Raw genomic sequence first — 12,868 nt, 5'->3', positions numbered from 1 at the left:
GACTGTCAAACCCAAGTGATGCCTCTTTGTCTCTCCCTATAGCTTTCTTATTCTCAAGCATTTGTGTTTCTGTATCTTTTGAATTTCCAATTAAATCAGAGTTTCCATCGTTTGAATCACTCCTGACGAGGTAATCTTTGTCTTTGAGATATTTTAGTTTTGTTTTGGATTTGGTTTAAATTGGATTTAAAAATTAAACTAGGTCTGCAAAAAGGGGGTTTTAAGGGTTGTCTTTTGTTGCCATTTTTCTATTTTATTAGACTCTCATGTGAATCTCATCATCTGATTTCTGATGTATATTTACAGGATGGCGTCTGTAGAGAAGAAAAATAGATTCAGATTTGCAGTACCGAAGAAAAAAACACACGGACTGGCAAAAGATATTACGAAGGGGAAGCAGGATTGGACCTTTTTGCTGTGCTATCCCAGTTCGGTTGCTTCGGATAGAATTGTTGGCAAGATCTTGACGGCAATTGAGGGCATCGGCTTGGACATCATGGGTAAGTATACCATTCATGTATATTTATTTATCTTTAATTTTTCAATTTTCATGCATGCTGTTTGCCCTGCATTCTCAATTCATAGTTATTTGATTTTGTTTGTGTTTTCAGGGATGAGATTAATGTGCGCATCAGCAAAATTTCTTACTACACACTTCGACAGGGATGGTAGAAACCCTTGTCCCGGTGATTCTACGCGACATATTCTTACTCGCTTTCCATTTATTGCCATGATATTGGTAGGTGAAGGTGCTATTGAGAAGGCTCGTCAGCTTACATCAGAAGAATATGAATCATATTTTACCTGCGAAAAGGTTCTTCAGCTTACATCAGAAATATCAGTGACGAAAACACTTAACATTTGGGCGCCTGGCAGGTTATGTTCTTGACCACATTTAATATCTCTTATTTGGATTAGAATGTATAATTCTACTGCTTTCCTGTAGATAGTACTTCTAACTATTCAACACCACAATTTTTATCCAAAAATTTGGTGAAGTTGAGTCTTACTCTGACACAATGATGAACTGAACATTTGTGTAACAGGCTACAAGCTTACACCAGTGATTCATTTAGAAGTGCAGTAAAAGATTATGAATTGTGGTTTGCTAGTGACTCTCTTTTCACCTGGAGAAAAGAAGTAGAGGCAAGTAAATACCTGGCATGTGCATTCCCTGATGGCACTTTATCTGGCCCAACAGACGATGTTAGGGAAAACATAGTGAAATTGGAGCACTATATTACCGTTCCACCGTAAGTTTCCTGTTCTAGTTATGAATTACAATATCTATTCCTTTTTTCCTGTCTCTCATTGTTTTGTCTAAAAGAGGGTCGGTAATAGGCGTGGCTAGCCATCGATAGACCAAAAGAGGGTGAAAGCAGTACCAAGATGATTGACCGCTTGGGAAATCCTCGTGTACCTTTGTTTTGTTGAAAACCAGCCATTTCCTCTTGAAAGGGTGAGCACAGTACCAAGATGGGCGACTGTCTGGGTGGTCCTCGTGTTTCCTTTCTAGCCTACCCCAACTTTTTTGGGACTAAAGTCTTAGAAGAAGAAGCTTGTCACTGTTTTTGTCTTTACTCTGTTTTATATACTCTCAATATATAATTTCAGGAATTTCGCCGATATTTACTACGAGGAAGATCTTACATTCGTCCTAATTAGGCCTTTGGCTTTCGAAAAGCAATGCGTGGGTGAACTGGTATCCATTATTGAGCGTAATTCATTTTACACAAAAGGTTTGCAAATGTCTTTGATTTAATCTAGTTTATTGTATGTCTAGGTTGATGATGTAGTATTTTTGAAATTTGAGATCACAATTTGGTTTATACAATCCTTTTATGTTAGGGTTAAAGCTGGTAAGAAAGTCTGAATTTCCTGACAGCAAGGCATGGCCTGCTTCGTCAAGTGGAGATGAGAAATGTGAATTTGGTATTGGTATCGCCATGCTTGTGTGTCATATTCTCCCACAGATACAAACAGTGAACGATGGAGATGGTTGCATATCCAATGACGGCAATACTGGGAAGATAAAAATTTGCAGGTAAAATATGTTTTACCTTTTTGGAGGTTTATTTTTGTACACAGAGTTGAGCTTCTCTTTCCTTCGTTGGTTTTTAGTTTGTGAAATGGTGTATTGGGTTGAAAAATATGTCTTTTTTGGAACAAATTGCATATCAACGGATACTGTTGGTTAAAGTACATGCCTGTGTTTCTGGTTTTTATGGGGATGCTTATTCATTTTATCATATGTTTTTGGCAGCAACTTGATTTACCTAGGCGAGCCAGGGGATAAGACAATGATTCGTGAGTTTTTTGAATTTGGCGCTGTTTCCTGGGTGGATCCTGCTAGTGGTGCTAACTGCGGTGGTTATTTTGTGGCAACCTTGTCAAGCCTCCAGTTTGCATGATGTGCTCGTATTCATCTCATCTTTATGTGTATATATTCCATAGAATTAGAGGGCTTATCTGTTATGTTATGTTAGGAGAAAAATCAAATTCTCAGCATGATTATCTCCTTTCCTTTACTTAAATGAGTTGTTTATGAAATTGTCATCCCCGAGTAATTTTGACTTGGTACATTCTCTATGAGGCCCTAGTGCCCTCCATTATTATTATTATTATTATGGTGACCTCCATTATTGGTGCGTGTTCAGGAGTTCCCTCATCGAACTTCCATTGTGCAATTTGTTTTGGCATTTACTTGGGTGTTAACACAATGATTCATCCAGTACTGGGTATCTTAGCCCGTACAATGCAATGGTGGAATGAAAAGGAGATCCGACGTACTGTGGATTCCAAATCAAGTGCTCTGAAGTCCAAGTCCTGGATTGCTAGTATGCTATTGTAAAGTCCAAGTCTGTTTTGCTTTGTAAAGTCCAAACCTCTAATATTAACTTTCCTAAACATTTTGTTATAGAATCCTCGATTTTTCAAACGAATGTTCATCCACGTTTTATGTTGGGGTAACTGCATAACTGGAAATAAACTTTGTTCGTCGTCCGAGCTAAAATGCAGGGATTGCTACTAGCTTATCATAGGTATCACAAGAGTTGTTATTTTTTAGGTTGAATTGTTCTTCATATTGAAATCATGCATGGGTTGTATTTTCAAGAAATCAGGTTTCTCCATCCTCTGGAATCAAGAAGAATGATTTGCAAGGCCGTCAGATTTATTGGTGTTAGAAATATATAATGTGACTCAGCCGGGGATCACCCTTTTTTATTGTTTTTTGTTGTTGTATTGTTCGTTATACACCTACTTTTTTCCTTTTGTTTGGAATTTAACACTTGTCCTTATAACGGTGTCAACTTTGCCGACATATTGTCATCGTCATATTTATATCTTCATTGAAACTATTATCATCGAATAATCAAAATCTTAATCCATAAATTCAAGACAAAATAAATAATCAAAATCTTAATCCATAAGTTCAAAACAAAATAAATAGTAGCATAAGTGACTAAAGAATAAATGATGTACGACTTATTTTATATCCAACCTTTTCGTCGTAACATTCCTAATAGAAAGAAGCTAATAAGAGATCAATTTGTGTTTATAGATATCTTTATAGTTGAAAGTAGCATCTCAACCACTAAAAATCGCTTGCCGGAACATTCAAATTCATCTGTAGCCATGTTTTCGATCATCAAAACTCAAAGCCAAGAAGTTCCTTGTTTCAATGTCATGTAGTAACCAGTTGATTGCATCAAATATGGTATAGGTATTCAAGTTAAGTTCTTCCAATGCCTTCTTGCATTCTTCTAATCATGATTTAACCATTTCATTTCTCTTATCCATAGCACTTGAAACACGTCCAATTTCTTTATGTAATCCATTTATTTCTTGGCCCAAAGTTGCAGCAATCGAACGCGTACGCTGTTTATTAAGATGTTCAAAATTGTTACCTGGTTGGCTTGACGAAGAACGCATATCGCCTGGTTTAGCTCTGTCCATTCCTCCTGCTGACATATATCGGCGAAAAATTATTCCTCTACCCATTCCTCCAGCAGATGTAGCTCCTCCTACTGACGTATATGGAGTTTTATCATGTCCGTCATCATCAAACTCATCCAAGTTAAATGATGCATGGGTAAAGGTTCATTATCTTCAGTCAACATTCTAGTGATAGTTTCCTTCGTTCCCATAGAAGGTTCATCTCCCAATACTTCAACCATCTCATTATACAAGTCCACTAACTTGTTCTTCAAATGTTTCAAATTTGGTATCACCTGCATTCAGTGAATAATTTTTATGAACAGTCGATCAAACAAATAATTATATGCAAAATAAAAACTAGCAATAAAAATAATAACACCGGACCAATAGAGTAATACCAAATGGAAACATACATGGTGGACACACCTGAATAGACCATTATGAAACAAAGCATTTTATCTACGTTATTGACACAATGAATTGACATAGAGATGTGTCCCTAAACAAGGATTTCAGCTTCTCAGATTGACATAATGATTCAATACCAAAGCGATCAAAGTGTAACTGAACTACAATCTATAATCTTCACTATCACCATGAAAAGACTTCTGAAGCAGATGCAACGTCATTCATCCATGGAAGACACTCTCCTTCAACATATATATTTCTTCTAAGCAGATGAACACCCCTGGGATACACTTGGGGACTTGATCTTGTTGGAAAGATCAATGCATATCGATTTCAATAAATGTGATCCGCATAACAAGTCAATCTAACCTGATGTGATGACATGAAACGTCATCGACGGAACCTCTATACATCACAAACCTTGAACGGAACCTCTCTACATCACAAACCTTGCACGACTAAGGAACTTATTCTCCTCACCGATCACATCCAGAATCGATACTGCCACTGCTATCTGGTGCAACAACATCGATTCCCTGACAAAGCCACTTCACAGTAAAGTTATATTGTTTAAGAAAATTTGGGTTGAACTCCCAGTACACCTTCTTCTTCACAGTGCTCAACCCACCAACTAATTCGTGAATGATCATTGAATGGAGGATCAAAGGCTTACCATGGTTTAGCTTTTCTGGTATCTGGAGCAACTCCAGACATGGTCTCAGCATCAACAAGGATCTCTAGAGTGAAATCAATAGTTCTCTCAACATCGACAACGGTCTTAAGAGCAATATCCTCAACCGGATTCATCAATTGTCCATTCTCTACGAAATGTTACTAGATGGATCATACTTTTCCCAGCACCTATGATTTATACCAAGATGGGTAGACGCGAAAACATGAGACTCTTCCCAAATATTTCATGGCAGAAAGGCACAAGCCAAAGTCTTCTACAAGATATTCTCATCACCTCTACCGATGCGATACAACACACTTCAGGTCATTGATTCAGAAAAAAGTACCAATGGTTGAGGAATAGGGCAATGTTTCCTTAACTAAAGATGTTCTTCTATGTCTCTTCTACAACATACCAAAAGGGTGCATCAATCGTACATACGAGATGAGAGATACGGCTTCTACACTCAACTTCCAAAGTTGATGACGTGCAAGCAGAAATTTCTTGACGAGATTCATAACACTCATAGTCGCTCGACGACCACTTAGTAAGCTCATCTATCGATATTTTATTCTGCCTTGCGCAAAGCAGCAACTTGGAGCAATTGATGATGAATCTAAGAACGGGTCATATGTCGTTCTCTGTATGGACGTTCGCTTCAACTTATTCAAGATTCAGGATAAACAAGATAAACTTTTCCTGAAGAAGAATCATGATGGTTAAGGCATATGGACGTTCGTACACTTTATTCAATAAGAGACAAGCAAAGTTTCAAATATTCATAAAACCGAAATACTAGAATAATTTACACCTACAAAAAATCAAAATATGTTCAACTACTACAAGATTGGTAAAACTTAATTTTCAGAATCGTCATCATCTTTACGATCGGAACCTTCTTCAAGTTATTCTTCAGAATCATATTCAGAGTTTTCCTCAGAAATATTTTCGAGATGATCTTAAGGATACTCATATGATGCATCTAAGTAGTCATCCTCCTCACATTCATCTTGGAAATCGATATCGGCCAATCGTTCGGCCCTTATACCAGGTGGATATGGCTCGTCTCTACGTCCAACGAGTTCGCAGACGGGTTCAATGATCGTTATCGTATACGTCAAAAATAATTACACTTTCCCACTCACAAAATATATAATGAAGTACTAGGTAAGAAAGGGTCCTTCCCACAGAGAGGCTATTGTTGTTATTATGTTTTCAGATTCTTAAGTAACCAAGGGAGGTTTTTATGAAAGCAATAATAATTAAATAAAAAGCAAAGTCAAATAATAGAGAATAATCAAAAGTTCAGAATATTAGTCAAGGAATTCATCTTCAATATTAAACAAATGCTTGCATATATGATTATAATTAAAATTTAATCTCTTTTTTTTTTATCAAAAGCCCTTGAGTACCAATAGAGAAAGATATTCCATCAAATTCATAAGTTCATCAACATCCACATTAGCGCTGCGGACGTGAATTCTACCTAAAGAATAACCTAACGCCTTGCACTAATTAAGTTCAATTCCTATGATCGTTAAGTTTTAAAAAAAGGCAAATCGACGCAATTGTCATACATTGCGCATAAAAATTCATATGATCACAAGAGTGTATCACTACAAACCGTAATCATATCATGCTACTCGTATTTAGGGTTATCGTTCGATGAAAATCCTAAAATAGCTATGGATAAATATGTGAGTCCAATTAATTGGCCACTCAATTAAACAAACATCTAAATCCTATCACAATACATCAATCATGTGATTATTAAAATAGTATAAGTTTAAACGATAACCGAGAGAGAAAACTAATGCATAAATCAAACACAAATTGTAGATATAAGACTACATCCTTAACCAATAATTAAAAATTATATACACATAGCTATGGAGTTTATCAACATCAACATATTAATAATATTAATCAACAAAGAAAAATAAAAATAAAAATAAACCAACGCAAACCCTAGAATATTTGACTCTCTCCAAGTAGAATAAAATATGTGTTATGTTATAAAAGTTGTAAAAGTCTTCTCTTTTATAGCTCTTCTTGTTTCCAAAATTAGGTCTAAGTCTCCAAAAGCCCATACAAAAGTAGTCCACCAATCCCATGTGTGAGAAAAACCCATGTAAAAATTCTGCCCCAAAACGACGCCGAAAGTCCCAAAAATTGGCCGGAAAGGTGGTCGGAAAACAGTTCAGGTGACCAGCGAAGTCCACCGATCACCGGTCAAACTAGTAAGGTCGCCGAGTCAACTCAGACAATCTGAATGAGTCAGTGCCGAGTCAACTGGTGGAATCAGTCATGAGTCAGTTAGCTGCTAGTCAGATAGATAATGTCTGAGTCAGATGCTAAATCGGGACTTGGTCCAAATCTTTCCAAGGCCATTGCACAGGTTGTACTGAATCTTGCGTTATGATTGCGCAACACAGCTTGGGTTCGGACATGATTCCGCAACATCACTTCCATCATCTTCTTCTCAACACTTTCATCATTCAAACTGCAACATCACTTTAGCTTAGCCATTCTCAGCTTCTACAGCACAAACCCCCTGCAATTTGTAGCTCCATTCCACCAATACGACTTCCTCCATTCTTATCTCAGCTGCAATATCATTTCATACCTTTACTACAATTCCCATACACACTGTCACATCTCAGTCATCAGCAGCACCAGTCTCTATCAGTTCCAATCCATATCGTAATCTGCAATTCAACTCAAGCATTCTTAGATCATCAGTTTCGGATCTCAGTTTAAGCTTCCCTGTACCTAGCATATATCTAATGAAGTACTCACTTCACTACCATCTCAACCTGCAATGCCCTTTTAAGTTCTTACTGCAACACATCATCAATCAATAAGCTGTTTCATACTGTCAAAGTCATTTGAAACTCTGACCAGCAAAACCAACCACTCACAAGCACACAACCTCCTTCCCTGCATAAAAATCAACCACAGTAGATCGACCGAATCTACCACTATTACACCAGAGCCCATCCAAAGACCAACATAGGCTCAACAAACCATTCAACAGACTGTAGCAACAAACTTCCTCTTTGTAGCTCATAGAATCACCACAAATTCCGACTGCAGCTGCAACTCAACTTGAGCTACAACCTCAGGCTGTTTTAATAATAGCAATATTAATTAGATGATTTGTTGGAAACATTATTGGTATTATGAACTCGTGCATTGAAATATAAATTGGATGATTTGTTGGAAACATTGTTTGCATTGTGAGATTATTTGTTGAATATGATATTCCTCAAAGTCATGTTGTATTCTCTTGTCGCATGTTCTCTTTGATTTATTGATTATCTTCTGCATATTTTGAGAATGAAAATGCATTATAGTGAATTGTCATCCCACCCCAATTCACATTCTTGTAGATTTCTCGGAAGTCGGAAATAAGAAGTTAGCTCATTGATTGTTTTATTCTAGTATTGCTTTAAATGTAATTTGATTTAAAATGTTTGGTTGAAAATATTATGAAAGATGATTAGTGTATTTGTATGAATAAATCCATCTTCTTTAAAATCTATGCATCTGTCTCGTTCCAAACCGTAACGCCTTGAGTTCGGATATCCATATGGTTTTGACCCTGGTCCGGAACTTGGAGTGTTACATGGTGACTGGAGGCATGGCTGGAAGACTGTTTGCTAGTAGTTGCCGACCGTGACCGAATATCTGATTTTCGGTCGTGACAGCCGGTAAACATGGATGTCTGTCAAGGATGATGGTAGTGGAGGGGGGTCATGGACGCCGATTAATTTAGATGGTAGTATGTCGACCGGGCCAAATGAAACAAATCTGTAAATCTGGCCGATGAACCAGGTCTAACAGAATAGGCCGACAAACTGGGTCTGAGATAATGGGACAAAGAACTGGACCTAACAGAATGGGACAACATACTTGGATGGCAGCAAGATGGCGGTTCAGACATCAATCTAGCCCAATATGGGGCTATTTTACACATGGTGCAAACAAACACAATAAAAATCGCCTAGTTGTTCTCCAAAATCCCATGACAAAGGACATTTGGTGGCAGATTAGACGATAATGGATTATAAATGGAAGAAAATTCATTGTTGTCGGCAATAAGCTTGTTGTAAAGCTTCTTAGAGGTGAAATTGTCATTGAAAGAATCTACGTCATTCGAAAAATGATAAGTTCCTGATATCATGCTTCAATTCTAATAAGTCTGTGATTTTTGTTGGAATCATTCTTCTTTGAAATTCAAACTTCCACCCCTCGTCTGTCCCCAGGTTCTTAACAGAAGTACTTTTTGTGGCTACTAATTTTGAATAGCTGTGGGAATTTCAGCCTTAACGGTTAGTTGAAAAAGCCACTTGTCGTGCCAAAATATTTTTGTGTCACCATTGTTTGCATTCAAGGTGACACGCAACTAAAAATCCCTTTTGATTTTCAAGATAGACAACCAGATACTTCTTTCAGTAAGTATAGTCAAGTGACCCAAGTCTCATGTGATTATGAATAAAGGATCAGTGTGTGTCTTCTCTTGAATGATTCTCTCCCATAATGCATTTGTTTCCTTTGCATATATCCAAATCCATTTGGCTAACAAAGATTTATTAACTGCCGATGAGGAAAACTTTTTCTACGACGGGTTTGTTAAGAAGGGCTTTTTAGTAAAGGGATCATGTTTTTGTAATATATTTCAGAAAATGGCCGTTATTTTGAATCTTTATATAAAGTGGCCGAGATTTACATTTTCCATCCTGTTTTTTTCTTTCGAAAAACAGGTAACAACCATTATATGCGCACGTGTCAGTTAACCTTCTTAGTAAAAGATAAGTTAACCCTCAACTGAGTAACTCACAGAGTTACTCGACTGATCAAACAAACTAGAACTCAAACTGGCACTGGTATTTATTAACTAACACAAAATTTACAACAACAACAACCAGTCCCTGAAAACTGGTAATAAAAGAAAAACTGAGTGGAAACTAAAGAAAAACGTCATAGTGTGCCACACACAAAAAAGACTCAAATACAGTGCCACATAATCTATTGATTAACCATTGATAGTATGTGGTGGTGCCATTTGGTGAGCTCCAAATTCAGACATACTCCGCATGGATGCATAAATGATTTATCATAATTAACGAAACCTATGAACCAAAAATCATGATTGTCGACCGTGTTAATCTGGATCTACCTCTTTGATTCTTTTAGGGTCACTGGATTCACAATACTCACCATCGCTAATGGTACCATTACCTGTTCGATCTATACCAAAATAAACCAAAACAAAAATAAGCGTTACTGAAGTTCACCAATACCAAGTATATAAAGAAAAGTGAAATGATAGTAGATTTTTCATTATGTACCTAGCCTAAGTAACCTGTATTTTGTGAGACTAATTTCTTAAAACCGAGACATTCAATCTAAGATATAACTGAGCTTCTGGAAAAGTTAGATGGTCTGCTTATTCCTGCCTACAAAATTACAAATTTTCTTACATACCACAATTGATTTTTAGCACATCTTCTTGTGTTTAAACTGGAGCGTGAAATTCTGAAACTAACATTGAAACATAAATATCCCAAATACACCCTAGTTAACCAATAATTCATAAAACAAACAATTAATCACAAAAATTACACCCTGATGAAACAAATAGCATCTGAGTTTCAATTAAACCCTAATTACAAAAGGGGAAAAACGGAAACCCAAATAAATACCCCACAAAAACTTAAATAACCCAAATAAACCCTATTTACAAAAGGTGGAAAAACAGAAACCCTAGAAATAAAAATCAATCGATCAATTAACTATCAAAACATTGATTTTCATCATATATTAAGTCACATGTTGGGTTAACTTCACCTGGATTGAGAATATTTTGTTCCTCATCTCCACTTTATCAAAACTGTCTTTGAAACCCTAAATATCCAGAATTTGTATTCACTAACATTTACGTCTTCACTTTGGTTCTTCACTAACATCTACGTCTTCAACAAAAACGACTGCTTCTCTAATAATCAGTTTCTCTAGTTTCAACAGAACAAAGAAAAAATTTGAAAGAGAAAGAAAGAACAAGAGACTGAAAAAAATGAAAAGAGACTGAAAAATATGAGAGAGATTGTCTTTGAAGTGGGTACGGTTATGATGGTAATTTCCCCGACTGAGTTTGACTTATTCAACACCTCTGAACAATCTTGTGGGTCCAAGAGTGAAATCTAACGGAAATTTCATTTTATAAAAGAATTTAAAATTTTTGTCGGTTTATTAATTATATGGTAGGATGGTCGCTTTGTAAACTTTCCCTTGTTCCAAAGACCCTCTTGGGATATTAACTCATTAACTTATTGAGGAACATATTCAATATTACTATCGGATTTTTGAATATTATAAATGTTAGGGAACCAAGAAATCGAACCATATGTTAGTAGATTTACCTTCTTTTAATTGCCTGATAAAATTGTCTTTTATCAATTCTAAGCCTTTTTTTATGCTAGTCCAAATCTAGGATAAATTAGATTTTGTTGGTGAATCAAATAGATGGGTATTGGGAAAATATTTTGCTTTTAAAAGTTTAACCTATAAACAATTTGGTTTTAGAAGGAGTCTACTAGCAAGCTTTGTTAACAAATCTATGTTAAAATTATGAGGTTTTTTATTCCCAAATCTCCTTGAGATTTTGGTTTACAAACGTTTTCCAAGCTTAAATAAAAAAATTTCCTTGTTTTTTATCCTTGTTTCACCAAAAATTTCTTTGAATATGATCTAATTTATCCAAAATTGTTTTTGGTAAAGCAAGAAATTACATTTGATATGAAGGGTAGGATTGTAAAATGGATTGGATAAGAAGTGCTCTACCTGCCTGAGAAAGAAGTTTGGATTTCCAGCCTCGAAGAGAATTATAGTATTTTTAAAAAAGGGATTCAAAATTCTTTTCTCTTTTATCAAAGAATAAAGGGGTACCAAGATTTTTTTTCATTTTTCGTTAATAATGGGATCTTTAGAATTTTAACAATTATTTTACTGTGTTTATCGTGGATCCTGGGACTGAGATAAATACCATATTTTTTTAAGATTAACCATTTGACACCTTATTTGCCCAAAAATATTAAGAATTTCAAGGATATTTTTTGTATCTCTTAAGTCAACTCTAGTGAAAAGAAAACAATCATCGGTAAAAAATAGATGAAAATATTTGTTGTATTTTTATTAATTTTTAATACCAGACAATTTGCGTTGCTTAATTACTTTCTTTAGAAGTCTAGAAAGAATTTTCATGCAGATTAGGAAAAGATAAGGCGAGATAGGGTTACCCTGCCTAATTCCTCTGGAAAATAGTGAATTTAAGACCAGGAGAGTCGTTAAGGAGAATCAAAATTGAGGGGGTAGAGACGCATTGCATTATAAAACGTACCCAAAATTGGTTAAAACCAATTCAAGTAAAGCATTTTCTAAAATTTCCACTCCAAATAATCAAAAGATTTAAAAGGGTCTAATAACTAAAGTTCATAATTCTTTTATTGGTTTTGAGGTTTTCGTAGAGTGAATAAGTTCACGGCCGATTATAATGTTATCGGTGATTTATCTACCTGAAAGAAAGACGGATTGATTTAGAGATATAAATATTAGGAAAGGTTTTAATCTATTAGCTAATATTTTATAAATACCATTTTAAGCTAATAGGTATAAAATCCGTCGGAGTTTGAGGAGTACCCTAAGGATTCATGTTTTATAAAGTATTCCAAATTTCCTCTTGCTTTGAGATTTGAATAATTGTATCATTTTCAGCTTGTGTTATACATGGTTTGATAAATTCAGAAATGTTAATATTATTACCAGAAAATTCAGAAGTACCAATAT

At 35.6% G+C, this 12,868-nt stretch overlaps 1 protein-coding gene across 1 annotated transcript; it reads left to right on the top strand.

Moving 5' to 3' along the window:
* Positions 1–2,650, top strand: LOC113314394. The gene is made up of 7 exons (XM_026563192.1): positions 1–130; positions 307–500; positions 612–876; positions 1,047–1,253; positions 1,615–1,739; positions 1,849–2,044; positions 2,264–2,650. Exons 2-7 carry the CDS (start codon positions 308–310, stop codon positions 2,409–2,411), a joined length of 1,134 nt encoding a protein of 377 aa, XP_026418977.1. The 5' UTR covers positions 1–130; position 307; the 3' UTR covers positions 2,412–2,650.
* The last annotated feature ends 10,218 nt before the right edge of the window (positions 2,651–12,868 follow it).

Source organism: Papaver somniferum, chromosome 9 (assembly GCF_003573695.1).
Source record: "Papaver somniferum cultivar HN1 chromosome 9, ASM357369v1, whole genome shotgun sequence".
NCBI classification, from domain to species: Eukaryota; Viridiplantae; Streptophyta; class Magnoliopsida; order Ranunculales; family Papaveraceae; genus Papaver; species Papaver somniferum.
This window is presented reverse-complemented; position numbering and strand designations above follow the sequence as displayed.

Coding starts and splice junctions, on each gene's coding strand:
- LOC113314394 (XM_026563192.1), top strand. CDS start 308: ATGGCGTCTGTAGAGAAGAAAAATAGATTCAGATTTGCAGTACCGAAG. Junction 1,740..1,848: donor TAATTCATTTTACACAAAAG/GTTTGCAAATGT, acceptor CTTTTATGTTAG/GGTTAAAGCTGGTAAGAAAG. Junction 2,045..2,263: donor GGGAAGATAAAAATTTGCAG/GTAAAATATGTT, acceptor TGTTTTTGGCAG/CAACTTGATTTACCTAGGCG.